Source organism: Somniosus microcephalus, chromosome 14 (genome assembly GCF_052327205.1).
Source record: "Somniosus microcephalus isolate GS21.2 chromosome 14, FLI_Smic_1.0, whole genome shotgun sequence".
In the NCBI taxonomy this organism is placed as follows: Eukaryota; Metazoa; Chordata; class Chondrichthyes; order Squaliformes; family Somniosidae; genus Somniosus; species Somniosus microcephalus.
Window position 1 is genome coordinate 11,009,808 of NC_141000.1, and position 27,394 is coordinate 11,037,201.

General features: G+C 44.3%; 1 protein-coding gene across 2 annotated transcripts in view; it reads right to left on the reverse strand.

The window, feature by feature from the left end:
* Nucleotides 1–203: 203 nt before the first annotated feature.
* zdhhc23b (zDHHC palmitoyltransferase 23b) overlaps nucleotides 204–27,394 on the reverse strand; it is a 43,979-nt gene continuing 16,788 nt past the window's right edge. The window contains exons 3-5 of one of the 2 annotated variants that reach the window (XM_086006240.1): nucleotides 16,634–17,329; nucleotides 12,764–12,844; nucleotides 204–867 (exon numbers count right to left, since the gene is read on the reverse strand). In XM_086006240.1, coding sequence (XP_085862366.1) covers nucleotides 600–867; nucleotides 12,764–12,844; nucleotides 16,634–17,329 — 1,045 coding nt within the window. In that variant the 3' untranslated portion in view covers nucleotides 204–599. Of the gene's footprint in view, nucleotides 868–12,763; nucleotides 12,932–16,633; nucleotides 17,330–27,394 lie in introns of both variants that reach the window. The other variant, XM_086006241.1, reaches the window with a different exon arrangement.

Below are 27,394 nucleotides of genomic sequence, written 5' to 3' on the forward strand. Positions count from 1 at the left end.
AATTGGGATCTTATTCTTACAAAATGAGAATGTGTGCATATACAATATCCCACACGTGGAAACCAACCATCATAGAAAGGCATTATGGAAAATGTTAAAATTCTGTGTACATTTTTCCAGTTTGAGAGATTACTTTCTACTCATTAGCTATTTAACTGATATACTCCAAAAACTGCTACAGGAAACTTTCTGGTATCCGGCACTGAGCTGGTGCCGGTCGATCAACACTGCCGGAGAAACCAGCACTAATGTTAAAACATATGGAGCTTCTGAGCTCCGTCTGAAGCAACAAACCCTGTTGCTTAGCAACAGCTTCAACAGTCGGCGCAGCTTGCAAGCGTCTCTGCAGCTAAGCAACAGCTTCAGCTAGATGCTTGCAGAGCCAGGAATGGAGAAAAAAAGCAACGAAAAGTTATCTGAACCGACTCCTGAATTTTGCCGGTGGATAGAGCATTCCGGAAATTTAACCTCCGTTTAAACGAAAGTTTCCTGTATTTGATTTGGTTGGAAGAGAATGTAACCATTGTGTCAAACAGACATAAGTTGAGTTATAAATGAGTATTATAGATAAGCCCTTGAATTTAAAAAACCCAGAAACATTACACTAAACTTTCAATGCCGGGCTTTAAACGATTGGATCGAAGTTTGAGGAATTCTCTCCAGTTGTTAACGAACCCTCGATTGTACTCATCCGTTTTTATGATTAGTCCCCAGAGGTACTTGTGTCCAATTTTGTCTCTCAGAGCAAAGCGTGTTTCTCTTTCTGTGATGTTGTAACTGATGTTGATGAGCTGGGTGAGGAAGAGATAGCCCATCCCTGCAGTGACTATCGTGCAATACCAGGCACAGGTGAATGACAGCGCAGTGCTGTGAAATAAATAAAAACAGAATTTACAACAGAGTAAACATGCTGCTTCCGCTCAACGAGTACTCCAGGTTAACATACTCAGAACAGCGAGGCTGACTGAATGAATTCTAAACTCTTATTTTTGAATCTTTCACACAAAAAAGTTTAGATGCGATATAAAAAAAAAATATGCAAATGCCGTTGTAAATAGAAAATATGTTTGTAGGCTTAACAGTATTGCATTTTTTTAAAACATCTGTGGTGTAAAACACAGAGTTGCGCATTTCAGAATTAAACATAGAAAATATGAAAGCTGTTAAAAAAAAAAAAAAATACATGCAGCCTACTCTAGTACATAAATCATTCTAGATTTGTGAAAGTCCAATGCAGGGTTTTGTGATGTTGAAGTGACCAATTACATGCTCACCGATTTGACAGTTCTAATGTGCTCAATTTCACCAAGAACCTAGAGTTGTTAAGGGAAGTTAGTGTTCATGGATAGACAGATAGCCACCATCACACGAGGAACTATTAAATATGCTGATCTGTGGCTAGTTAATAGTAACGAGCATGATGGCAGTATGTATTTTAATCCCCTATTTTAATCGCTCCACCATTGGCGGCCGTGCCTTCAGCTGCCTGGGCCCCAAGCTCTAGAATTCCCTCCCTAAACCTCTCCGCCTTTAAGATGCTCCTTAAAATCTACCTCATCTGTCCGAATATCTCCTTACGTGGCTCTGTGTCAAATTTTGTCTGGTAACGCTCCTGTGAAGCGCTTTGGGATGTTTTGCTATGTTAAAGGCAGGATATAAGTGCAAGTTGTTGTTGTATTGGAACTCCAATTTCCTATACCAGGGTGGTACTGTTCCTTAAGCAACAAGATTCCAATCGAAGTCATGCTGATATGGGCAAGTACTGAAAAGAGGCAAAATACTTCCCCAGTGAGGGCATCATCAGTATCCTGTGGCTAATCTCATATCGTCACTACCCAGTTATAATAGTGTTGGTGGACTACAGGGAGGGGACAGCACGTTGTCTCAGCCAGAGGGTGTGTGACAGGATATTTCAGGGGGTGGGTGGGTGAGGGGGGTAGTAAAAAAAATCAGAGAGGTTTGCGATGTCAAATCTCTCAGTAATTGTTGCTTTGTGCATGGTTTTATGGGCCATTCACTATTATTAAACAAGTAATGCAATTGGTCATTTCCTGTAGCCAAGTCAATAAGATCAATGTAGTTTCTTTCCAAATTTGATAAAATCCTGACAGTGCTCAATTGCTCCAAATCACAAACAGTACTGCTTGAGAAAAATCTATACGCTGTGAAATGCTTAGCAGTGCAGTATGTGAGTTGCAGTCAGCCTGCTTAAATGCCTACTTTTGATAAGTCCTTCATTGAACACAACAAGCTTGTGTTCTGAAATTGTACAGACCTAGATGACCATTACTCCTGAACATTCAACGCATCTTTCATAGCATTAGAACAAATGCCTATCCATCAGAGATGGCAAATAAAAGTAGTTCATTGGGTAACTGGGATTACGGAATTTATTTCCACAAATGAAGAGCTGATTTGTGATTTTATTACTGGTGAATTCTGAATATCTTTATCATTGGATAGTAAATTATCTGTTGGAATAGCTCTATTTATGTCAGGAGTTCACACAAAAAATGTAGAAACACTTTCATTTCATTTTGGAGGGTACTATGAATGCAAGTCGTGCTTTAATACTCCCCACAATCCTGTGATGTGCCTTTCACCTTTCTTCAGAGATACTCAGCCATCATACTGAAGATTCCCCCAAGCACCAATACAGTATTACCGAACAGCTATTTTCACTTACATTTCATCATGTTTGCTTGTGGAGGCAACAACTTGGGTTACATGTCACGAGAAGGGCAAGAGAAGGGCAAAAGAGAGCGAACAGGTTACAGGAAAGGACAGAGCAAGTAGATAGGCAACAACAACTACTTGCATTTATATAGCACCTTTAACATAGCAAAACGTCCAAAGGCGCTTCACGGGAGCGTTATTAATCAAAATTTGACACCGAGCCACAGAAGGAGCTATCAGGACAGATGACCAAAAGCTTGGTCAGAGAGGTAGGTTTTAAGGAGCATCTTAAAAGGAGAGGTAGAGAGGCAGAGAGGTTTCGGCAAGTGAACTCCAGAGCTTAGGGCCCAGGGAGCTGAAGGCACGGCCGCCAATGGTGGAGCGATTAAAATCGAGGATGCACAAGATACCAGAATTGGAAGAGCGCAGAAACCTTGTAGGGCTGGAGGAGGTTGGAGATTGGGAGGGACGAGGCCATGGAGGGATTTGAAAACAAGGATGAGAATTTTAAAACTGAGGCATTGCTGGACCGGGAGCCAATGTAGGTCAGCGAGCACAGGGGCGATGGGTGAACGGGACTTGGTGCGAGTTAAGACACGGGCAGCGAGTTTTGGATGAGCTCACGTTTATATCGTGTGGAAGATGGGAGACTGGCCAGGAGAGCATTGAAAGAGTCAAGTCTAGAGGTAACAAAGACATGGACGAGGGTTTAAACAACAAATGAGCTGAGGTAGGGTGGAGTCGGGCGATGTTAGAGGTGGAAACAGGTAGTCTTGGTGGTGAAACGGATATGTGGTCAGAAGCTCATTTCAGGGTCAAATATGACACCAAGGTAGCGAACGGTCTGGTTCAGCCAGGGAGAGGGATGGAGTCGGTGGCTAGGAAATGGAGTTAGTGGCGGGGACCGAAGACAATGGCTTTGGTCTTCCCAATACTTAGTTGGAGGAATCTTCTGCTCATCCAATACTGGATGTCGGACAAGCAGTGTGACAAATCAGAGACAGTGAAGGGATCGAGAGAGGTGATGGTGAGGTAGAGTTGGGTGTCGTCAGCGTACGTGTGGAACCTGATGAGTTTGCGGATGATGTCGCCGAGGGGCAGCATATAGATGAGAAATAGGAGGGGGCCAAGGATAGATCCTTAGGGAACTCGAGGTAATGGTGCAGGAGCAGGAAGAGAAGCCATTGCAGGTGATTCTCTGGCTACGACTGGACAGATAAGAATGGAACCAGTCAAGGGCAGTCCCACCCAGCTGGCAGAAGGGAAGATTGGGACAGTGGGCTGTACAAGGCGATAGGTTGAAGGTAGGGCTGAACTGCCAACTGTGAAAAAAAACTGTAGAAATGACATTTTTGTGGGATGAAAAGGTTTCGTATTATATAAACACTGCACACATTAAAGAGAAGGACTGTACACTGGTCGCAGGGATCAGTCCTAGGACCCCAGCTATTCACAATATATATTAATGATCTAGACGAGGGAACTAGATGTAATATCTCCAAGTTTGCAGACAACACAAAGCTGGGTGAGCGTATGTGCTGTGAGGAGGATGCCGAGAAACTCCAGCATGATTTGGACAGGTTGGGTGATTATACTGCATCTGCCCAATGTGGATAAATGCAAGGTTATCCACTTTGGTGGCAAAAACAGGAAGGCAGATTATTATCTGAATGGCAATAGATTGGGAGAAGGGGAAGTGATACGAGACCTGGGTGTCCTTGTGCACCAGTCACTGAAGGTAAGCATGCAGATGCAGCAGGCGGTTAAGAAGGCAAATGGTATGTTGGCCTTTGTAGCGAGAGGGTTCGAGTACAGGAACAAGAATGTCTTGCTGCAGTTGTACAGGGCCTTGGTGAGACCACACCCGAGTATTGTGTGCAGTTTTGGTCGCCATATCTGAGGAAGGATGTTCTTGCCATGGAGGGAGTGCAGTGAAGATTCACCAGACTGATACCTGGGATGGCAGGAATGACGTATGAGGAGAGATTGGGTCGATTGGGCTTATACTCGCTGGAGTTTAGAAGAATGAGAGAGGATCTCATTGAAACTTATAAAATTCTAACAGGACTAGACAGACTAGATGCAGGAAGGATGTTCCCGATGGCGGGGGAGTCCAGAACCAGGTGCCACAGTCTAAGGATAAGGGGTAAGCCATTTAGGACAGAGATGAGGAATTTCTTCACCCAGAGAGTGGTGAACCTGTGGAATTCTCTACCACAGAAGGCAGTTGAGGCCAATTCATTAAATATATTCAAGAAGGAGTTAGATATATTTCTTAAGGCTAAAGGGATTAAGGGATATGGGGAGAAGGCAGGGACAGGGTACTGAATTTGGATGATCAGCCATGATCTCATTGAATGGTGGAGTAGGCTCGAGGGGCCGAATGGCCTACTCCATCTCCTATGTTTCTATGTTGTCATATTGGTGCAGATGTAGTAAATATTCTTATATTTTTCAAGAGGGTACACTCACTCCATAGTTGTACATATTTGTTTAGTTGTTTCAAGTTTCAGGGCCAGAGCACCATGGGATTGGATGAATAACTGGATACCTGTACATGGGGCTTTCCTGCCTTTTTGAGAGCATTGCTGGATTATTGCATTGTTTTTGTGCACCTGGGAGCAGGATATACAGCGTAGTGTAATTTTGTTTTCTGTCTAGCCTCAGCCTACCCCTCCTTTGCAGTGGTATGTAGGGTTGGCAAAGGGGGCTTGTACGAGTTCCAGAAAAGGGATCCTTTCCATGTTCTATGCAGAAGCCAGACATCACTGCTCTGACTAGCAGTACTCCGAGGGAAGGAAGCCTCAGTTGTTCTGGGAGAGTAGTGGCGATTGAACAAGTTGAAGATCGAGAGCCAGGAGAGAGGAAAGAGATCCGAGAGATGAGAAAGTGAACACCATCAAATAGTAACACCCGTTTCTGCCCAAAATACACGGCGCACTTAACACGCTGTGTAAGTGGTAACTTTATTGATTTTAATGCAAACAGTTAATGGCTAGTGTTTTTTGGCCGATTTAAGTGATTGCCCAATTTAAACGTGGGCATTAAGTGGTGGGGACTGTACTAAAACTCAAAGTTTTCTGGTGGCATGCCTCCAGGCTCCCAAGAAAATAAATTTCCATTGTAAACGTCCAAATTCTCCAACCCTGCAAAATGCATTTTCAAGTACTTCAAGTCAAGGGTTTATTCTTGCAATACAAGTTTTGGAATGATTGCTATACCTGCAACCAGGATGTGACAAACCTGTGCACGTTCAAGTCCCACTCCACTTGCAGTGTTTTTGCTTTCACTTATCCTGTATTTGGGGCTGTTATTTTGGGAGGGCTGTGTCAGTTTTTGTTAGTTTATCTAGGCTGGCATACTTGATTATATATAATTACATTTTTCACCCCACTTACACCAAAATGGTAAACAGTTGATGATCTCGTGGTAAATCCAGGTTGCAAACACTTTCATATCAAAGCGCAAATCTTCCAAAGCTCTAAACTTGGTAAACTAAATGAAAATGTAGCTATATACAAAAATAATTTCAAGTTTATGTTTTCAATGTGCATGAAGTTGAAACAGCCCACTGTTTAAGCTGGGCTTTGTGCCAATAATGATCGACCAGATGCTAAAATTAGTGATCTTGGAGAGCCGTTCTTCCCACCACCAGTGATGAGCACGTTGGCGGTGTGAGTGCTTCACTACTGAAGATAATGTCCCAGAGGTATGTGTTATTTATGAGATAACTCAACACTAGAATACCATACCATTTTACCTCACTGCGTTTTAAAACTAACCCCAAGAGGCACTGGATAGCACAGCGGATTAGAACACTGCTCCTTCACTTCGAGGACTGCGGCTCATACCCATCAGCTTCAGGCTCAATTCAAATCTCTCTTTGGGCTGAAACAGCCTTGTGTGAATTGAGTTGTTAGTTGGCACATGACTACAATACAAAACCATCAGCAATTTTCTACCACTTAGCAGAGATAAGAATGACGTGTGGGAACTGGAAATGGCACATCAAGTGATAAATGTTCTATTCCCAGCACTGGCATCATCCAACTTGATGAGTACAAAAATTCACCCTAAAACATTCAGTACAAACGTGCAACAGCACAAGTAGGTGTTTAACTGAGCTAGTGTTAAACAATACAAAAAAATATTAAGGATGTGGATGTAATCAATGGGATTTTGCTTTGGTGGAATCTGTGCCAGGGTTGGAATATCGTTTTATCTTTTTATTGTTATTTTCACCTTCTCTGCTCTTCTGAACTCCTGGTTGAATTACAGTTCCACAGGCGCCAATAACTCTCCCATACTTTTCCCAAGAGGTAGTTATTCAGGTTATTTGGCCATGGAGGCATAACAGTTGAGTCCAATCCTGTTGTTACCCATTCTCCACTGTCCACAGTGGGAGGGGAGAAATGACTGGATAACCATCAGGAACAGGAACCCTGCAATATTTTCCCTCCCTAAACCAGGAACATAGCAATTGCGAGGTGAAAAAATCTGGTAGTTGCACGATACGACTATAATGGAGTTGTTCACTAATCATAGCAATCAATCTCTATCAATTAAGTCTACAACAGACCCTGACATGAGGCGAGGAAAACCCCCAATGGTGGAAAACTTTGGGAACCATAAGTCTAAATACACCTGTTTCTCTCAAGCGTGCTAAACTTACCATAGGTCTCAGATTACTCAGGTGCTGTATCCCATATTATTATTTTCTGAAAAAAATCCATCTAATTTGCATTTGAATGAATCAACACTTTCTGCTTCCATCATCTCCTAAAGGAGGCGGTTCCATAGATTTGCCACTCACTCAGGAACGCAGAGGCCAACTGTAGTGCCCCAGGTGAGATCAGTCAATGCAGCATTGAACCTGGCACCATCCCAGTTTGTACAGTGCATCTGCTCAATGAATCATGCAGCATCTCCCCCTTCTGAAGCCCCCTATGGCAAACATCATTCCCCAATTGCAAGCATGGTCAGACAACCAATTGGTCGGTCTCTACTCTGGAGAACAGCAGCAGAAGGGGTTTCTCAGCTTCCCATTGTACTTCCCACTGGAAAAAGCATCTCGTCCCACAGAACGAGTGGGTTGAGATTGGGTGCTTTCCAGTTATTAACATTCATGAAGCGATTGATTACTGTGCTACTCTACTACCACATGGCTACACCAACAGCTTTTGGATTTAAAATGATCTCTTTGAAGTGTTTTCCATTGGTGTGACTCATACATTTCTAATAAACACTACATCCAAGGTAGTTAAATTTGCTGATGGCACCAAGCCAGGGAGACTGTGGATTTAAGGAGGCAGACAAATTCTGAGAGGGAGTGTGATGGGGTTTGCACCTGGGCTGCTGCTTCTTATCGTGTCCACAGACAGTCTATACATAGCCCAGCCAGAACTGGACACATTTTTGCGCCTGGTTGTTGAATTCGGCAAGATCTGCAACAGTGCAGGGTTCCTCTAATGATGGGCATTGCAGGAGATGTTGCATAGTCTGTGCCTCAGCTCCACATTCACAAGTTGTCGGGCTGGTTGAATATCCCCATTTGCTTAGTGACACCTTTGAGCAACCTACACCGGTCCCAAGTCTGTTAAGGCACTTCCAGGTTGCCCAGTTGCAATTAGCTCCTGGGGGAAGGCTTTCATCAGGTAAAATTTCCATCGCTGGGGGTTGTTCAAGACTGGCGAGCCGGTCTTTCCACAAGGCGATGCGGGCTTCAGATAAGGTTGATTGTAATGGAACAACACTGTTCATGAAGCTCTTCCTTGACTTTAGGCGGCTGGGTGTAGGTGTGTGACAATGCAGAGGGTGCCTCTCATCTGATGTTTGACGGAGTCGCTCTTTCTTGCTGGCTACCGTTCTTCTTATATCAGGGGGAGCGATACCCGCCAGGATATATAGGCTGTTGGTGTTTGTTGGTTTTAAGCAACCTGTGATAAATCGGCAGCTTGCATTCAGAACGGCATCCATCTTCTTGGCATGAGTAGACCTTTCCCATGCAGGGCAGGCGTATTCAGCAGTGGAATAGCAAAGAGCAAGTGCACTGGTTCGCAATGTTTTCGGGCTTGCTCCCCATCTTGTGTTAGTGAGCTTATTCAGGATGTTGTTTCGTGCGCTCACTTTTGGCTTTGTCTTCTCAATGTGGTTCTTGAAGGTGAGGCATCGGTCAAGGGTGACTCCTAAGTAGATAGGGTGCTCGTAATGCGTCAGTGTTGCTCCACACCAGGTTACTTTCAACTGGCGTTTGGCTTCACAGTTTCTGAGGTGGAATGCACAAACTTGCGTCTTTGATGGGTTTGCGCGAAGGTGGTTTTCTTCATAGTAGGATTTTAGTCTCTCCAAGGCCTCAGAAAGCGTTTTCTCCACGGTGTTAAAATCAGTGCTTTGGGCAGTGACACATAAGTCATCAGCATATATAAAACGGCGTGTGACACCATCTATAGGTTGGTCATTCGTGTAGATGTTGTACAGCAGCGGTGCAAGCACGCTTCCCTGAGGGAGACCATTCTTCTGAATACGCCCACCTGCTGCGCTTCCCACCTAGTTCAACATAGAACCGGCGATTCTGAAGCATGCTTTCTAACAGCTCTGTTAAGTGAATCTCTTTTGTCATCTCTAGAATCTTGCAGAGGAGACGTCTATGGTTCACTGTATCGTATGCTGCTGACAGGTCTACAAAAACAGCACCTGTTACCATCCTTTGCTCAAAACCATCTTCGATGTGTTGTGTGAGGTTGAGCAGTTGGCTTGTTGTTGATTTGCCGGGGCGGAAACCTGCTTGCTCTGGAATGATCTTCTCATCTACAGTTGGTGCTATCCTATTGAGTATCAGGCACTCAAACAGCTTATAGGTGTGGCAAAGCAGTGAAATTGGCCAAAAACTCTTAGGATCTGAGGGATCTTTTCCAGGCTTTAATAGTGCTATTACATGTGCCTTCTGCCAGATATTAGGTAGCTTGTGTGTCGCCAGACAGTGGTTGAACAATTGTAGGAGCCACTTCTTTGCTTGCTGTCCAAAATGCTTTATCTGCTCCGTTGCTATGTTGTCAAGACCAATTGCTTTCCCGTGTTTTAGACTAGATGTACCAGTTTCCAGCTCTTCCATGGTGAATGGTCTAGTGAAGCCAGGATCATCGCTGTACTTCTTCCTATCTAGTTATGCTCTTGGTTGTTTCTTGTTGATTTTTCCATTTAGGAGCAACTGGTGTGCAACTTGGTTAGCAGACACATTTGGATGTTGGGCAGCTTTCTTGGGATCACCTCCAAGTTTGCATATGAGAGACCATGCCTTCTTGCTGTTTTTTGTAAGATCTGTTGTCTCTATCAAGGTGTTCCAGGTGTTTTGACATTCTTGAGAGATACTTAACATCACCCTCTCACCGGTAGATATTGTTTCCTCTGAGAAGGGGTCAGATTTAAACATTGAGACATACTCCCAGTAGAGTTCAGCATTCTCCTTGGTGAGACCAGGGATGTAGTGTACTCTGCAACCTCAGGGGATCTTCCTTCTAGCTGTTTTTTGGACAGCTTTTGCAGAGGTTGTAGTGCTCAGGTAGTAGTTTAATGCGTTTAACCTTGCGGTCAAGTGCTCGTGTAAAACCGTTCCAATCGGCCTTCTTGAAGTTGAAGCGCCTTTTGAATGGTACAACGGTTGGTAACACTGCTGCATTTACCTGGATGCCAATAGGACGGTGTTGTGTCTGCTGTATTGGGTCTGTGACAAGCTTCTTGCAGAGGCCAGCGATGTCGTGGCTGGCAATGGCAAGATCTGGATTATATCTACACTTCCAGTGGGCACTGTGGAAGGAGGCTGGCAATTTAGGATTGTGGATGAGACTAAGCTGGTTAGCGTCCATCCATTCTTCGACTGCTTCTCCATCGTTGTTAGTCTCCTTGTACCCCCATTGGGTACTGTGGCTATTAAAGTCTCCAATGATGATCTGTGGTTTATTGTGCAGGTTGGGTACAGGGTTAGAGAAGCTGAAATCTGTGCCAGGTGGCTTGTACACTGAGGTCACTACTACTTTGCTCAGCTCTACGGTTAGAATTTCGATGTTGTCCTCCTCTGTTTTAGAAGTGGCTTCTACAACTGAACCAGCTCTAACAAATACAGCACTGCCATATTGTCGATGAGGTCTTTCAATAGCCAGGACCATTCCTGGTATTTTTGGGCGGTTGTTCTCATTTCCTCTATGTGTCTCCTGCAGGCAGAGGACATCACACTCCAACTCATTGCATAATGTAGCGAGGATGTTTTGTTTAGCTATAGAGAACCCTTCAACGTTAGCAGATATAACAGTCAATGCCGGTCTTGAAAAAGACCCGTGTTTCTGACATCGGCGACTACTTCCGTCTTCAGGCATGCTGTGCGTGGTGGTGGTAGAATTGGTTGAAACAAGGCCGCGACGTGAACGCTTCTACCTTGACCCCGGACCTGGGCTGATCAGAGGTAAATGAAGTTCAATGTGACCAACTGCACAATGGATGTAAAATAAGAGGCCAATGTATTCAATGAGTGGGAAAGGACATACCAACGAACAAACTGAAAGAGGTAGCAGCGTTGGCTAACTCGTTACTTATCTTGTCTACAAAATGTGAGACAATAACTAAGGCAAATAGGACACCGAGGTCCATTTGCATAGCAACTCTAGAGAAGTCACACTGAGGCTGTAGAGGTTTTGGTGAAGCTATAATCGTATTGTGTACAATTCTGGTCGCTGCAACATAAGAGGACCATTCTGGTCTTAGCGGCAGTGCAGAGAACATCAAGGCTGATCTCTGGTGTTGGGATCAGCTAAGAGGAAGACTTAGATAAAGTGGGACTATGTAGTTTTTAAAAAAAAGCTGAGAAAATTTTTTCAAAGTGGACTTTATAGAAATATATAAAATATTTAGTGGGACAAAATAAACCAGAATCAATACTTTCAGATACATCAGCACAGCAAACAAAGATGGCACAGGTTCAAGGCTGTGATGGGCAAGTTCTGGACAGAAGCCAGGAAGTGTTCCTACACACAGAAGATGATTAGCATAAAAGGGGATTAACAGCTAGAACAGATTGCTAAGTATAGGCCAAGATATCGGATACAATTAGGTCAAAAGCTAGGTACAGTATGCTGTAATGGGGAAACAGATGGGTTGGTATTTTGGAAGGATGAAATCAAATGGGTTGAAGGGCCTTCTTCATATGAACCCATCGTTTGATATTGGCCCAGAAATTCAGGTCGGGGGCTTCCTGCGGGTGCAAGCCCCCGACCTGCACTTACCTTGCGCGCCGGCAGTCGAGCTCTGGGCCCCGTGGAATTCTGCTCCGGGGCCTGGCCCAGCTGCCGGCGCGCTGTGCTTGCGTGTCCCAGGGGCGCAGTTAGTGCGATGCGTCCCCTGGGATCACGTGAGCCATGGGCAGCCAATCGGAGGAGGGAAAAGCCCATTCATAAGATTGACAGGAAGACCTGTCTAAATTTAATACTACGGGCCTCAAAATAGCATTAAACCTTCAAATAAATTTTAAAAAAACAATCACACTTTTTCAATAAACTACAAATTACAATAAATAACTATTTTAAACAATAATTTAAATTTTTGAAAAAAATCTTATAAAAAAACAGGGCTAAAAATAAACTTACCTTGCTTTAAAGTATTTAAAAATAATAAACCTGTGGAAAAAATGTTTTAATTTTAATTAATTGACCACTTACCTTGTAAAAAGCAGGCCTTACGCCTGCTTTTTAAATGTGTAAATCCTACAGGCTTAACCTCACGTGAAAACCTGCAAAAAAAACCTAAGTTCAAAGCGCACGCGCAGCCTCCCCTGCGCGCGCGTTCGACCTCTGAACCCCTTCGTTCAGAGGATCGGAAGTGCCGGTTTCCCGCGCATGCGCAGTGCATGCAGGAAACCCGCACTTCCTATCGGCCCACGGGTGAGTACCCCGTGCGTACTCACCCGTGGCGAGCCGAATTTCTGGGCCAATATGATCTTGTGAAGTGGTTAAACGTGGAACAGTTTACAAATTGTATCCAAATTAGTTGCGTTAACCAAATCTAAAACACGACTGTAAAAGAGCGATGTCCCCTTTCTTACCTGTGCTCATTGTAGACTCCAGGACAATAGAATAACGCTGTGAAAATGCTTCTCCCCCTGCATGTAGTGTTCAAAGTCAGACTGATTCCATACATGGAGGTCATGAGGAAAAGAAAGAGGGTCAGAATAAATGCACGGTGATTGGCTTCACCTACACAATTGTTAATCCTGGAAACAGAACAAAATAAATAAATAAAAAAGGTTTGAATCAAACATCGTGAAACCTAAGAAGAGCTGATTCCTCCCAAACTATAAATGACAATTTTATATGCTTATGAAGAAACTGAGATTAACTGAAAATGTTAGTGAAAAAAAACCAGAGTCCCAACCAGATATACCTGAGCAGACCATCTCCCTAAACCCCAATGTTCCAGCACTTCACACGTACTGAACATAAGCGAGTCTGCAAGTTTAATAATCTACGATATTACATTAAAAAAGTGAAAAATTACAGCAATAACCTGAAGCTTTGTGAAGTGCAGTATTTCCATTTACTTTACTTTTCACCCCAATCGTGCTCATATAAAATGTTTCTTACACGAGAGATTGAGCAACAGCCATGGGCTTTTACAGGGGCTACACACTTTCTAGAGATGGTATCAGGGCAGCACAAGGTCATCAGTTTTCCATTCCGTGAATCTTCAACTGGCAACTTAACTTGGAACTGATGATTCATTGCGCAGTGTGCTCAACAGTGTGGGATACGGGCAGCTGTGTGAACTTTCATCCTAGGATGTAGTGAGAGAAATCATAATTTCAAACCCTAGGAAGAGAAGGTCTGACTCTAGGGCTTCAGCAGATAAGAATCATCAGAATTATAGCAGATAGAATCTGTTTATAGTTTGAAATAATCAAATGAGGTTTAGTTTTTAAGCAATTTAGAAAGAAAAGAAAGACTTGCATTTATATAGCGCCTTTCGCAACCACCGGACATCTCAAAGCGCTTTACAGCCAATTAAGTACTTTTGGCGTGTAGTCACTGTTGTAATGTGGGAAATGCAGCAGCCAATTTGCGCACAGCAAGCTCCCAGAAACAGCAATGTGATAATGACCAGATAATCTGTTTTTGTTATGTTGGTTAAGGGATAAATATTGGCCAGGACACCGGGGAGAACTCCCCTGCTCTTCTTCGAAATACAGGAAACTCTTTTTTATCCGGCACCGACGGGACCGGCGTGGTGCTGGTTGATCAAAAAGTCCGGATTACAGAGAGGTATACAGGTAGACTATCCTTTATCCGAAAACCTCGGGACCAGCCGTGTTTCGGTTTTCGGAAAATTTCGGATTTCGGAAGGTGGGTCGGCGGGGGTCGGCGTGGGTCCGCAGTCGTGGCTTGTCCGTCGCTGCTAGCCTGGAATGCAATGACGTTCCGCATTTCCACCAACAGGTCGTCATGCTCGGTCGGAACAGGGGCCGGCACCGCCGCGGGCTCAGAGCGCTCATTGCTTTCGAGCCTTTGGAAGAGAGTCAGGTGGTTCCACGGGGGGTCGTGCACCACTCTGGTCATGTCGTGCGCACGACTTACGCTGACCGAAAAAACCTTCGGTTTTTAGAGGGTTTCGGTTTTCGGAAGTTCGGATAAAGGGTAGTCTACCTGTACTTACCAAGGTACGAGAGGCCCCGTACACGGCCACAGGTGCAGGAACCCCGGTTACATGGCACTTGTGCAGGAGTCCTGGGTACACGGCCACCGATCCAGGAGTCCCTGTTGCACGGCCACAGGTGCAGGAACCCCAGTTACACGGCCACAGATCCAGGAACCCCGGTTATATGGCCACTAATATATAGTAAAACTTACTTGAACCTATTCCTGAATTTTGCCGGTTAAGAGAGATTTCCAGATATTTAGGTGCCGGTAAAAAGAGAGTTTCCTGTAGTGCCACGGGATCTTTTATGTCCACCTGAGAGCGCAGATGGGGTCTCGGTTTAACATCTCATCCGAAAGACGGCACTTCCTGACAGTGCGGCACTCCCTCAGCACTGCACTGGAGTGTCAGCCTAGATTTATGTGCTCAAGTCCCTGGAGTGGGACTTGAACCCACAACCAGCTGACATATAAAAAGTGAAAGGTGGAAAGTAGGTGGGAGGGGGAGGAGGGTGGATTTGGTGCAGACTTGGACTATGTTCCACATTTTCAATCCATCCAGCTAAAATAGCAAGAAGCGGATAGGAACAGAAAAAAGGCACCATAGTAAAAGCAGCATAAGCAGAAGATAAGAACCATGACTGAGAGGCGGTCACTATAACCAAAGGCAACAATAGATATATAAAAGCAAGCGGAGTCATTTAAAGAAAATCTGTAAAATCAAAAAGGCGCTGAAGGTTTCCAACTCTTTCTCTCCCCCCCCCACTCCTCCCATGTTAAGCATTTCAGGTCAGGCTCTAGGCTCAGTAGTCTTGGAATGAAACAAAATGAACATCCAAAGTACGGCCAGCTTATTGCCAAAAATGGTTTTACCCTGCAGCAGATTGCTAAACTGAAAAATCACTAAAGAAGAAATTCTGCAGAAATGTTTGGCTGCAAGCTACACAAACTTCTTTAAAATGAAACTTGGTACATCTAGTACCCGGTTCCTTGGGTCCCCCCACCATATCGCCCCCTTAAGGACACTCTTCCCAGCTACATCCTGCTGATTAGGTTCCACATAGACTGGTCACGAAGTCCAGGGCAAAGTGTCAAGTTGGATTCAAAACTGGCTCAGAGGCAGGAAGCAGAGGGTAATGGTTGATGGGTGTTTTTGTGACTGGAAGGCTGTTTCCAGTGGGGTTCCACAGGGCTCAGTACTCGGTCCCTTGCTTTTTGTGGTATACATCGATGATCTAGACTTGAATATCGGGGGTATGATTAAGAAGTTTGCAGATGATACTAAAATTGGCTGTGTGGTTGATACTGAAGAAGGAAGCTGTAGACTGCAGGAAGATATCAATAAATTGGTCAGGTGGGCAGAACAGTGGCAAATGGAATTCAACCCAGAGAAGTGTGAGGTAATGCATTTGGGGAGGGCTAACAAGGAAAGGGAATACACATTAAATGGTAGGACACTGAGTAGTGTAGAGGAACAAAGGGTTACTTGGAGTGCATGTCCACAGATCTCTGAAGGTAGCAGGCCAGGTAGATAAGGTGGTTAAGAAGGCATACGGAATGCTTGCCTTTATTAGCCGTGGCATAGAATACAAGAGCAGGGGGATTATGCTTCAACTGTATAAAACACTAGTTAGGCCTCAGCTAGAGTACTGCGTGCAGTTCTGGTCACCACATTACAGGAAAGATGTGATTGCACTAGAGAGGGTACAGAGCAGATGTACAAGGATGTTGCCGGGAGTAGAAAATCTTAGCTATGAGGAAAGACTGGATAGGCTGGGTCTGTTTTCCTTGGAACAGAGGAGGCTGAGGGGAGACCTTATTGAGGTGTATAAAATTATGAGGGGCCTAGATAAAGTGGATAGAAAGGACCTATTTCCCTTAGCAGAGGGGTCAAAAACCAGGGGGCACAGATTTAAAGTAATTGGTGGAAGGTTTAGAGGGGATTTGAGGGGAAATTTCTTCACCCAGAGGGTTGTGGGGGTCTGGAACTCACTGCCTGAAAGGGTGGTAGAGGCAGGAACCCTAACCACATTTAAAAAGTACTCGGATGTGCACTTGGGATGCTCTAACCTGCAGGGCTACGGACCAAGAGCTGGGAAGTGGGATTAGGCTGGATAGCTCTTTGTTGGCCAGCGCGGACACGATGGGCCGAAATGGCCTCCTTCCGTGCTGTAACTTTCTATGATTCTATGATGGTCATTTGTTATAATTTCATTTCACATCTCCTTCACTTTGAGGCAGTCTAAGAGCTTAATACTACTGTAACTAACCCATACTGTACCTACCAAACACAGTGATGGTCCAGTCTTTGTATACAAGACGCACAGATTCGACAATGTCCTGAACGAGGAGGTCTTACAATCTTGCATACAGTACACCAATCCTTTTCGATATTATGTCCCGACTGCAGCTTGCCATTATGACAAGTCTGATTCAACTTTGCAGATTTGTTCCAGCCCACCTGATGAACTTGGTGTGTACCATTCAAACTGTACGATGAAATGTCATTTGTCGACGCGCCTTCGATTAGAACGCCTCGCTTGTCTGTTCGGAGGTAGCCTGGGTCCTTCTTGGCTTGTGCTAAACACACTAGTGTCAGCACCAAACCACTAGTCAGCACAATTAAGTGTACAAAGCCAATGCTTCCTTTAGGCATCATTTCAGTCAGGAATAGATAGTACATGTAGCCCAGGGAAAACAGGCCAAGACTTAGAAAAAATAGAGTGTGCCCTTTCTTCTGATGAATGGTGTAATAGTACCAGAGCACTAATATTGGCGCGGACGTCAAAATGATAAGTGCCAAGAAGAAATGGAGGGCTGCTATATGAAGGAAGATTGGAAGGAAAACAAGAGGTGGAAGTATTGTGATATCGATCTTCTTGGCACCAGTACCCAACAGCCATGGGATCCGCAGGCGGTCAGACACAGTGTCCGTTACTCGTTCAATGGTCTGTGGACTTATAGATTTACCCTTCAAACACCTGAAAATCAAGGCAAAAATCGCTTAATTACTCAAAGTTTTTTTTATATAAAAGGGCTTAAATCACTAAAATAAAAAAGATTTCAATTGTCACAAAATACAGTGGAACCTTGAATATCCCCCATAGTGGACGGGACTCCCTGGCAGATCATAGAATTTGGTGGATAATCAAGGTACAAGAAATTTCAGCAGCTGTCAATGAATATCAAGGACCATTTTATTTCAAACTGAGCATTAACAAAATATTAATTATTGCTGGGGATAGTGGAAGTGTGTTATATGAATTCAAACAGTAATTGTTTAAAACCTGGAGTTCTCCTCCTCGAATTACCGTACTGTGGTTTTCCAAAGGAGTGACTGCCGCCAATGACCTGAAGCTGCGCAGAAGCGTACTGCACATATTTTCCCTCACAGCCCGCTCCCTTCCGGCATTTCAATTAAAAAAAAAAAATTTTAATAAACGATAGCAAAATACTGCGGATGCTGGAAATCCGAAATAACAACAGAAAACGCTGGAAAAACTCAGCAGGCCAGGCAACATCCGTGGAGAGAAAAACAGAGTCAACTTTTCAGGTCGAAGACCCTGCGTCAGGACTGGAAAAAAAGCAGGAAAAGGGATAGATTTTAAAGCAAGGGGGGGGCTGGGAAAAGGGGGAAGGGATGAAAGAACAAAAGGGAAGGCCAGAGATAGGATAGAAAGCGGGAGAGATTAAGAGATATTGAGAGACACCGAGAGACATTAAACAAACCCGCTCCCGTGACGAACCGGCAGCGCGCACGCGCAGTACGCTTCCGGTCCGTTGGCAGCAGTCACGTCCTTTCCAAAATGCATGTGAAGATTTTCATGCTAATTTGGACTACAAATCGGTAACCAAACTGATTAAAACAGCTTCAATTGCAGTAAAAAAAAAATCAGAATGTCACTATATTAGCCTAGATATCTAGTTACATTGAATTATGTCCATTACTCTCTAAAAATATTTATGTAGCATCAAAGGTCCTTTTGATAATCTTTTAGCTACAAACCTATCTGCAAATTAGTATACTACAAAAAATAAAAGCACATGGAATTGGAGGTAATCTTGTGACATGAGTTGGGAGGTAGGAAACAGACAGTTGGGATAAAGGGAATGTACTCCAATTGGTGGGATGTGACAAGTGATGTTTCCCAGGGATCTGTACTGGGACCACAGCCTTTCATCATATACATTAATGACTTGGATGAAGGAATAGAGAGCTGTGTATCCAAGTTTGCAGATGACACGAAGTTAGGAGGCGCAGTAAGTTGTGTGGATGGGAGCAGGAAGTTAAAAATGGACAAAGACAGACTATGTGTGGGCAGAATTTAGGCAGGTGGCGTTCAATGTGGGGAAGTGAGTGGTCATCCACTTTGGATCGGAGAAAGACAAATTGGAATATTTTCTTAATAGTTAAAGACTAGGAACTGTGGCGGAACAAGGGGATTTAGGTGTCCATGTTCACAAATCATGAAAAAGCTAGTGCACAGGTACAAAAGTAATCAAAAAAGCTAATGGAATGTTGGTCCTTAACTCAGGGGGGGCTGGAATTCAAAAGTAAGGAAGTTATGCTTCAGTTGTACAGAGCATTGGTCAGACCCCACCTGGAGCACTGCGTTTAGTTTTGGGCACTGAATCTCAGGAAAGATATATTGGCCTTGGACGAGGTCCAGCACAGATTCACCAGAACGATAGCAAAATACTGCAGATGCTGGAAATCCGAAATAACAACAGAAAATGCTGGAAAAACTCAGCAGGCCAGGCAACATCCGTGGAAAGAAATTAGAGTCAACGGTTCAGGTGAACCCTTTGTCAAGACTAAAGAAGCACAGGAAATGAAATAGATTTACTTGTACTTCTTGCAATCTAGTATACTGTATTCGCTGCTCACGATGTGGTCTCCTCTACATTGTGTGGAGATGCCGGTGTTGGACTGGGGTGGACAAATGGACTATAACCTGGTGTTGTGTGACTTCGTACAACAGTTTTATTTAAAATCACAAGCTTTCGGAGCGCTGCTCCTTCGTCAGGTGAAGTGGAGAGATGCATAAAGACACAGCTTATATAGTCAGAGAATAATGCCAGATGATTACAGGTAATCTTTCTAACTGCCATTTATCACACCTCGACAGAGGGATAATCACATAGAAACATAGAAGATAGCAGCAGGAGTAGGCCATTCGGCCCCTCGAGCCGGCTGCGCCATTCAATGAGATCATGGCTGATCATCCAAATTCAGTACCCTGTCCCTGCCTTCTCCCCATATCCCTTGATCCCTTTAGCCTCAAGAAATATATCCAACTCTTTCTTGAATATATTTAATGAATTGGCCTCCACCGCCCTCTGTGGCAGATAATTCCACAGGTTCACCACTCTCTGGGTGAAGAAATTCCTCCTCATTTCAGTCCTAAATGGCTTACCCCTTATCCTTAGACTATGACCCCTGGTTCTGGACTCCCCGGCCATCAGAAACATCCTTCCTGCATCTAGTCTGTCCAGACCTGACAGAATTTTATAGGTTTCGATGAGATCCCCTCTTTATCTTCTAAACTCCAGTGAGTATAAGCCCAATCAACACAATCTCTCCTCATACGTCATTCCTGCCATCCCAGGTATCAGCCTGGTGAATCTTCGCTGCACTCCCTCCATGGCAAGAACATCCTTCCTCAGGTGTCCCCAATCAAAGGTGTGAATGGTGTCCACAGGTCAGTCAGGAAAACATTACATCAAAGAACAATCAGGTGGGGTCACAAGGGGTCAAATGTTGCAGATGCTGGGGTCTGTATGAAAAACAAAAAAACATTTTTTTGCTGGAAATCACAGCAGGTCCGGTCGCATCTGTGTAGAGAACAAGCCAACGACGACTCGAGTCTGGATGACCCTACATCAGGTGGGGTTACATGTAGCATGACATGAACCCAAGATCCCGGTTGAGGCCGTCCTCATGAGTGCGGAACTTGGCTATCAGTTTCTGCTCTACGATTTTGCGTTGTCGTGTGTCTCGAAGGCCGCCTTGGAAAATGCTTACCCGAAGCTCGGAGGCTGAATGTCCTTGACTGCTGAAGTGTTCCCCGACTGGGAGGGAACACTCCTGCCTGGCGATTGTTGCGCGGTGTCCGTTCATCCGTTGTCGCAGTGTCTGCATGGTCTCGCCGATGTACCATGCTCTGGGGCATCCTTTCCTGCAACGTATGAGGTAGACAACGTTGGCCGAGTCACATGAGTATGTACCATGTACCTGGTGGGTGGTGTCCTCAGGTGTGATGATGGTATCTGTGTTGATGATCTGGCATGTCTTGCAGAGGTTGCCGTGGCAGGGTTGGGTGGTGTCGTGGTCGCTGTTCTCCTGAAAGCTGGGTAATTTGCTGCGAACGATGGTCTGTTTGAGGTTAGGCGGCTATTTGAAGGCGAGTAGTGGAGGCATGGGGATGGCCTCAGCGAGGTGTTCGTCGTCATCGATGACATGTTGAAGGCTGCGAAGAACATGGCGTAGTTTCTCCGCTCCGGGGAAGTAATGGACGACGAAGGGTACTCTGTTGGTTGTGTCCCGTGTTTGTTCTGAGGAGGTCTATGCAATTTTTTGCTGTGGCCCGTCGGAACTGTCGATCGACGAGTTGAGCGTCATATCCCGTTCTTACGAGGGCGTCTTTCAGCGTCTGTAGGTGTCCATCGCGTTCCTCCTCGTCTGAGCAGATCCTGTGTATTCGCAGGGCTTGTCCATAGGGGATGGCGTCTTTAACGTGGTTAGGGTGGAAGCTGGAGAAGTGGAGCATCCTGAGGTTGTCCGTGGGCTTGCGGTAGAGTGAAGTGCTGAGGTGTCCGTCTTTGATGGAGATTCGTTTGTCCAAGAATGAAACCGATTCGGAGGAATAGTCCATGGTGAGTTTGATGGTGGGATGGAACTTGTTGCTGTGATTTCCAGCAAAAAAAATGTTTTTTTGTCTGTTTTTTGTTTTTCATACAGACCCCAGCATCTGCAACATTTGACCCCTTGTGACCCCATCTCATTGTTCTTTGATGTAATGTTTTCCTGACTGACCTGTTTGGACACCATTCACACCTTTGATTGCTGGGATTATCTCTCTGCCGAGGTGTGATAAATGGCAGTTAGAAAGGTTACCTGTAAACATCTGGCATTATTCTCTGACTATATAAGTTGTGTCTTTATGCATCTCTCCACTTCACCTGACGAAGGAGCAGCGCTCCGAAAGCTTGTGATTTCAAATAAAACTGTTGGACTATAACCTGGTGTTGTGTGACTTCGTACATTTGTCCTCTACATTGGGGAGACTAAACGCAGATTGGGTGACCGCTTTGCAGAACACCTCCGTTCAGTCCGTAAGGGTGACCCCGAGCTTCCGGTCGCCTGTCACTTTAATTCACCGTCCCATTCCCACTCGGACCTCACTGTACTCGGCCTCTTGCATTGTTCCATGGAAGCTCAACGCAAGCTCGAGGAACAGCACCTCATCTTCTGATTAGGCACTTTACAGCCTTCCGGACTCAATATCGAATTCAACAATTTCAGATCGTAACCTCGGCCCCTATTACATTTTTACTTCTATTTTTTATCCACACCTTTGTTTTGGCCTTTCCCCCCCCACCCCCTTTCTTTTTTTTTTCCTCTCTCCCACATGGCAGCTGTCTCCTTTTCTGCCAGCGCATTTCACACCTAATCTAGAGCCGTCTTTTGTCTCCACTAGTCCTATCACCATCTCGTCTCGTTTTGAATACCTCTTAATGTCTCTTCTCTTTTGTTCTCTCCCAGCCTGGCCTCTTAATCCATTTCATTTCCTGTGCTTCTTTAGTCTTGACAAAAGGGTTTGACCCGAAACATTGACTCTACTTTCTCTCCACGGATGTTGTCTGGCCTGTTGAGTTATTCCAGCATTTTCTGTTGTTATTTCACCAGAGGGATACCAGGACTCAAAGGATTAAATTATGAGGACAGATTACATAAACTTAGCTTGGATCCCTTGAGTTTAGAAGGTTAATGGGGTACTGAGGTATTTTAAATTATTAAGGGATTCGATAAAATATATGCAGAGAAACCAGTTCCTCTGGTGGGAGAATCCAGGCCAAGAGGGGATAATCTTAAAATTAGAGCTCGGCCGTTCAGGAGTGAAATCAGGAAGCACTTTTTCCATAAAAAGGGTAGTGGAAATCTGGAACTCACTCCCCCCAAAAGGCTGTGAATCCTGTGTCAATTGAAATTTTAAAGACTGAGATTGATGGATTTTCATTAGGTAAGGGTATCAAGAGATATGGATCCAAGATGGGTAAATGGAGTTGAGGTACAGATCAGTCATGATCTAATTGAATGGCAGAACAGGCTCGAGGGGCTGAATGGTTCCTATTATGATATTGGGGTTTAAATAGTTACTCTGCATATATTTTAATCGAATCCCTTAATAATTTTAAATACCTCAATTCCCCATCAACCTTCTAAACTCAAGGGATCCAAGCTAAGTTTATGCAAAGCTAGAAAAGAAACAGACTATATTCTCTTACAATATTGACCAGAGTGTAGCAGAGGAAGGAAATGCAATAGTGTTTTATGTCCCACAGTTTGAATTTCAGATTGGATTTCCCAGCGACACATTAACAACAACTTGTATTTATATAGCGCCTTTAACATAGTAAAACGTCCCAAGGCGCTTCACAGGAGTATTAAAAGACAAAAGGAGAAATTAGGGCAGGTGACCAAAAGCTTGGTCGAAGAGCTAGGTTTTAAGGAGCGTCTTAAAGGAGGAAAGAGAGGTAGCGAGGTGACAGGTTTAGGCAGGGAATTCCAGAGCTTAGGGCCTAGGCAACAGAAGGCACGGCCACCAATGGTTGAGCAATTATAAATCAGGGATGCTTAAGAGGGCAGAATTAGAGGAGCGCAGATATCTCGGGGGGGTTGTGGGGCTGAAGGAGATTACAGAGATAGGGAGGGGCGAGGCCATGGAGGGATTTGAAAACAAGGATAAGAATTTTGAAATCAAGGCATTGCTTAACCAGGAGCCAATGTAGGTCAAAGAGCACAGGGGTGATGGGTGAACGGGACTTGGTGCGAGTTAGGACACGGGGAGCCGAGTTTTGGATGACCTCAAGTTTACATAGGGTGGAATGTGGGAGGCCAGCCAGGAGTGCGTTGGAATAGTCAAGTCTAGAGGTAACAAAGGCATGGATGAGGGTTTCAGCAGCAGATGAGCTGAGGCAAGGGCAGAGACAGGCAACGTTACAGAGGTGGAAATAGGTGTTCTTAGTTATGCTGTGGATGTGTGGTCGGAAGCTCATTTCAGGGTCACATATGACACCAACGTTGCGAACAGTGTGGTTCAGCCTGTGGTTCAGGACATAGGAGTCAAGGACTGTTTGTAAACAAACTTTTAAAGCTAGAGTTCCAAGGGCTAAGCTCAAATGGAGCTTCACCAGACATCTTAGTAAAAGAAATGCAAGCTGAAACTTGTCTGCCAATCACTAATAATACCAGAACTCTAATGATGTATAATGATGACATTTTTAAATTATATACACACACGATCCTTAGTTTTTCCATTTTTTTTTCACTTGATGCAATTTCTGTTCTTTTTATAATATTTACACCAAAAGAAAACTAGTCCTCTTTTTGAAAATGTCTCGTGAAATTGAGCAACAATAAAGTGCATCACTGCAGAGGTCACATCCTACAGAAGTCAGCACTGACAATTCATTTATATGGCTGGTAGCACGAAGCACCCTTAAAACAAGCTAGAGTCTAGAAGACTTGCAGAAAGTTCTAGATTTTTACTGCGCATTATTAAATTATAAACGTATTTACACAGTGCAAGTTTAAAAACTCTGCTTCTTGCCAGTTGAATTGTGCAAAACCCAGTTTTATTTAAAATGAATAGAACAGTAAGGAGTATTCTAGTTATTTTTCTGCAGAAAGTTGGACATTCTTATAGAAGGGTTTCACTCAAAGTATTCTAACTATTTCAGGGGGAGTTACAAGGCTGCAATCCAGTGAAATGGCACAAATTGCATTAACCGTGAGAGCAAAACTTGAGCAATTTACAAACCTCATCTCCAATCAAAATAAGGTTGCCATCTAAATCACTAAGATATTAATTAGCAGACGTTTTTAAACCAGGCTCATTCACCACTATAATGTAGAAGATAATGTTAGCATTATCCACAGCAGATTCCCATAACAATACACCTTAATGGGAATGGGCTTAATATTGGTCATTATTTATTAAAACGGAGAGGTGATCAGTATACTCAAAGGAGACACATTAATGTATTCTTAATACAATTACACAAGAGATAGCATCATTTTATAACCAAAATCAATATTCACATAAACCCTCTGCTTTCCTGGAATGTTACTTTACATACATCGATAAGTTAAACTACTTGAAAATAAAAAGTTAGCAATCCAATTTAAACAGTGGCTGCTTAATGGACTTAGCAATGCATTAAAATAGGAAGTGCAATACTTCTGGTTACATTATCGTTATTTGCACGGAAAGCTATTTTGCCGTAGGCAACAGTAAAATGCTAAACTTTTGCACCACAAAGAGGAAGAATACATTTTTAAGACACATTTTAAAGTCAAGCGACTTTGAAGATCATTTTAAACTGATTTTTCTTCTGTCTGGGTTTTCACTTTTATTAGATAAAGATTGAATCTAAAAACAGAACTTGAGCTGGGGCAAAAATTAAGGCATTAGACCTTTCAGCATCGAGTGACGAAGACCCGAGTACAACTGATCTAAATATCCTGTAAGAAGAGCAGGTCTTCTGTCACGTTGCAGGATCTTTTTGAGCATTCTGTTCTTCGCGGTAAGAATTTTGGGACCGAATTATGTTTAAGGGAGACCAAACGCAGATTGGGCGACCGCTTTGCGGAACACCTCCGTTCAGTCTGTAAGGGTGACCCCGAGCTTCCGGTCGCCTGTCATTTCAATTCACCGCTCCATTCCCACTCAGACCTCACCGTCCGCGGCCTCTTGTATTGTTCCACGGAAGCTCAGCGTAAGCTCGAGGAACAGCACCTCATCTTCCGATTAGGCACTTTACAGCCTTCCGGACTCAATATCGAGTTCAACAGTTTCAGATCATAACCTCGGCCCCTATTATATTTTTATATTTTTTATCCACACTTTTGGTTTGTGCCTTTTCCCTTTTTCTCTCTCCCACACGGCAGCTGTCTCTCACTCTGCCAGCGCATTTCACACTTCATCTAGAGCCATTGTCTGTTTCTTTACCTGTCCTATTACCATCTAGTCTCGCCTTGAATATCTCTTCATGTCTCTTCTTTCATCCCCTCCCCCATTTCCCAGCCCCCAAACTGCCTTTTAATCTTTTAATTTCCTGCCTTTTCTTCCTCAGATCTGTAGAAGGGTTTCAACCCGAAACGTTAACTCTGTTTCTCTCTCCACGGATGTTGCCTGGCCTGCTGAGTTTTTCCAGCGTTTTCTGTTGTTATTTCGGATTTCCAGCATCCGCAGTATTTTGCTATCGTATATTTAAGGGTTGTCTTTTAAAGCAAAGTGAATTCACATAAGCTTAAAAAGAAAAAAAGTCACAGCCTGCAGGCATTGCAGAACGTGTATTGCAGCCAGACAAGCCAGTTTGGGGGACGTCACAACTCTCGGTCTTATTTTAAACTTATACAGAGGATTGTCCCAGACCTATTGCCTCCGCAAGATCCTGTAAATCCATTGGCAGCATAGGTGCACCAACTTCAGTGTTCTCGCTCAGGCCAACACCCCCAGCATCGAAGCTTTGACCACACTCGATCAGCAGGAGTTGGATATATTTCTTAAGGCTAAAGGGATCAAGGGATATGGGGAGAAAGCAGGGACAGGGTACTGAGCTTGGATGATCAGCCATGATCTCATTGAATGGCAGAGCGGGCTCGAGGGGCCGAATGGCCTACTCCTGCTCCTATCTTCTATGTTTCTCTGATGGACAGGTCACATTGTCCGCATGCACGATACGAGACTCCCAAAACAAGCGCTCTACTCGGAGCTCCTACACGGTAAGAGAGCCCCAGGTGGGCAGAGGAAACGCTTCAAGGACACCCTCAAAGCCTCCTTGAAAAAGTGCAACATCCCCACCGACACCTGGGAATCCCTGGCCCAAGGCCGCACAAAGTGGAGGAGAAGCATCTGGGAAGGCGGCGAACACCTCGAGTCTCTTTGCTGGGAGCAAGCGGAAGCCAAGCGCAAGGAGCGCACGTCAACCCAAGCACCCCCCCCACCCGCCCCTTCAACCACCGTCTGCCCCACCTGTGACAGAGACTGTAGGTCCTGCATTGGACTCAGTCACCTGAGAACTCATTTTTAATGTGGAAGCAAGTCATCCTCGGTTCCAAGGGACTGCCTAAGAAGAACAACTACTCTCGGTCTTATTTTAAACTTATACACAGAGGATTGTCCCAGACCTATTAACCAGGATGGGTCAAGGGCGTTAAGCAATTCATCATCTTCTTGCAAGTGGCAAACTAATATTCACACCCATTGTTTGGACAATGATTCTATTCATGTGGGCACAGCATGAGGTGTCTGCAAACAATATATTCGGGATTCAGTCAAGTACAAAAGGACTGCAAGATACTACACTTGGCCCACAGCTAGAAGCTAAAAATGCAGGTAATCAGGTCTTGCAATTAGAAATAAAAACAGAAAATGCTGGGAATACTCAGCGGGTCAGGCAGCATCTGTGGAGAGAGAAACAGAGTTAACGTTTCAGGTCGATGGCTCTTCGTCAGAACTGGAAAAAAGCTGGAGATGGAACAGGTTTTTAAGCAAGTGTAGGGGCTGGGAAAGGGGGGAGGGGAGGAAAGAACAAAAAAGGGAAGGTCTGTGATAGGGTGGAAGGCAGGAGAGATTAAGAAACATTAAGAGATGGTGCAAGGCAAAAGAAGATGGAAATGGGATAAGTTAAGAAACAAAAGATGGCTCCAGGTGCAATTAGAAGTTATCTGGAGAAAAGGACAAGCCAAAAACAAGTCAGCCAGCCCACATTTTTCCCCATTTTTTGAGGAAAGAAGTGATATGGAGTTAAGTGGAATT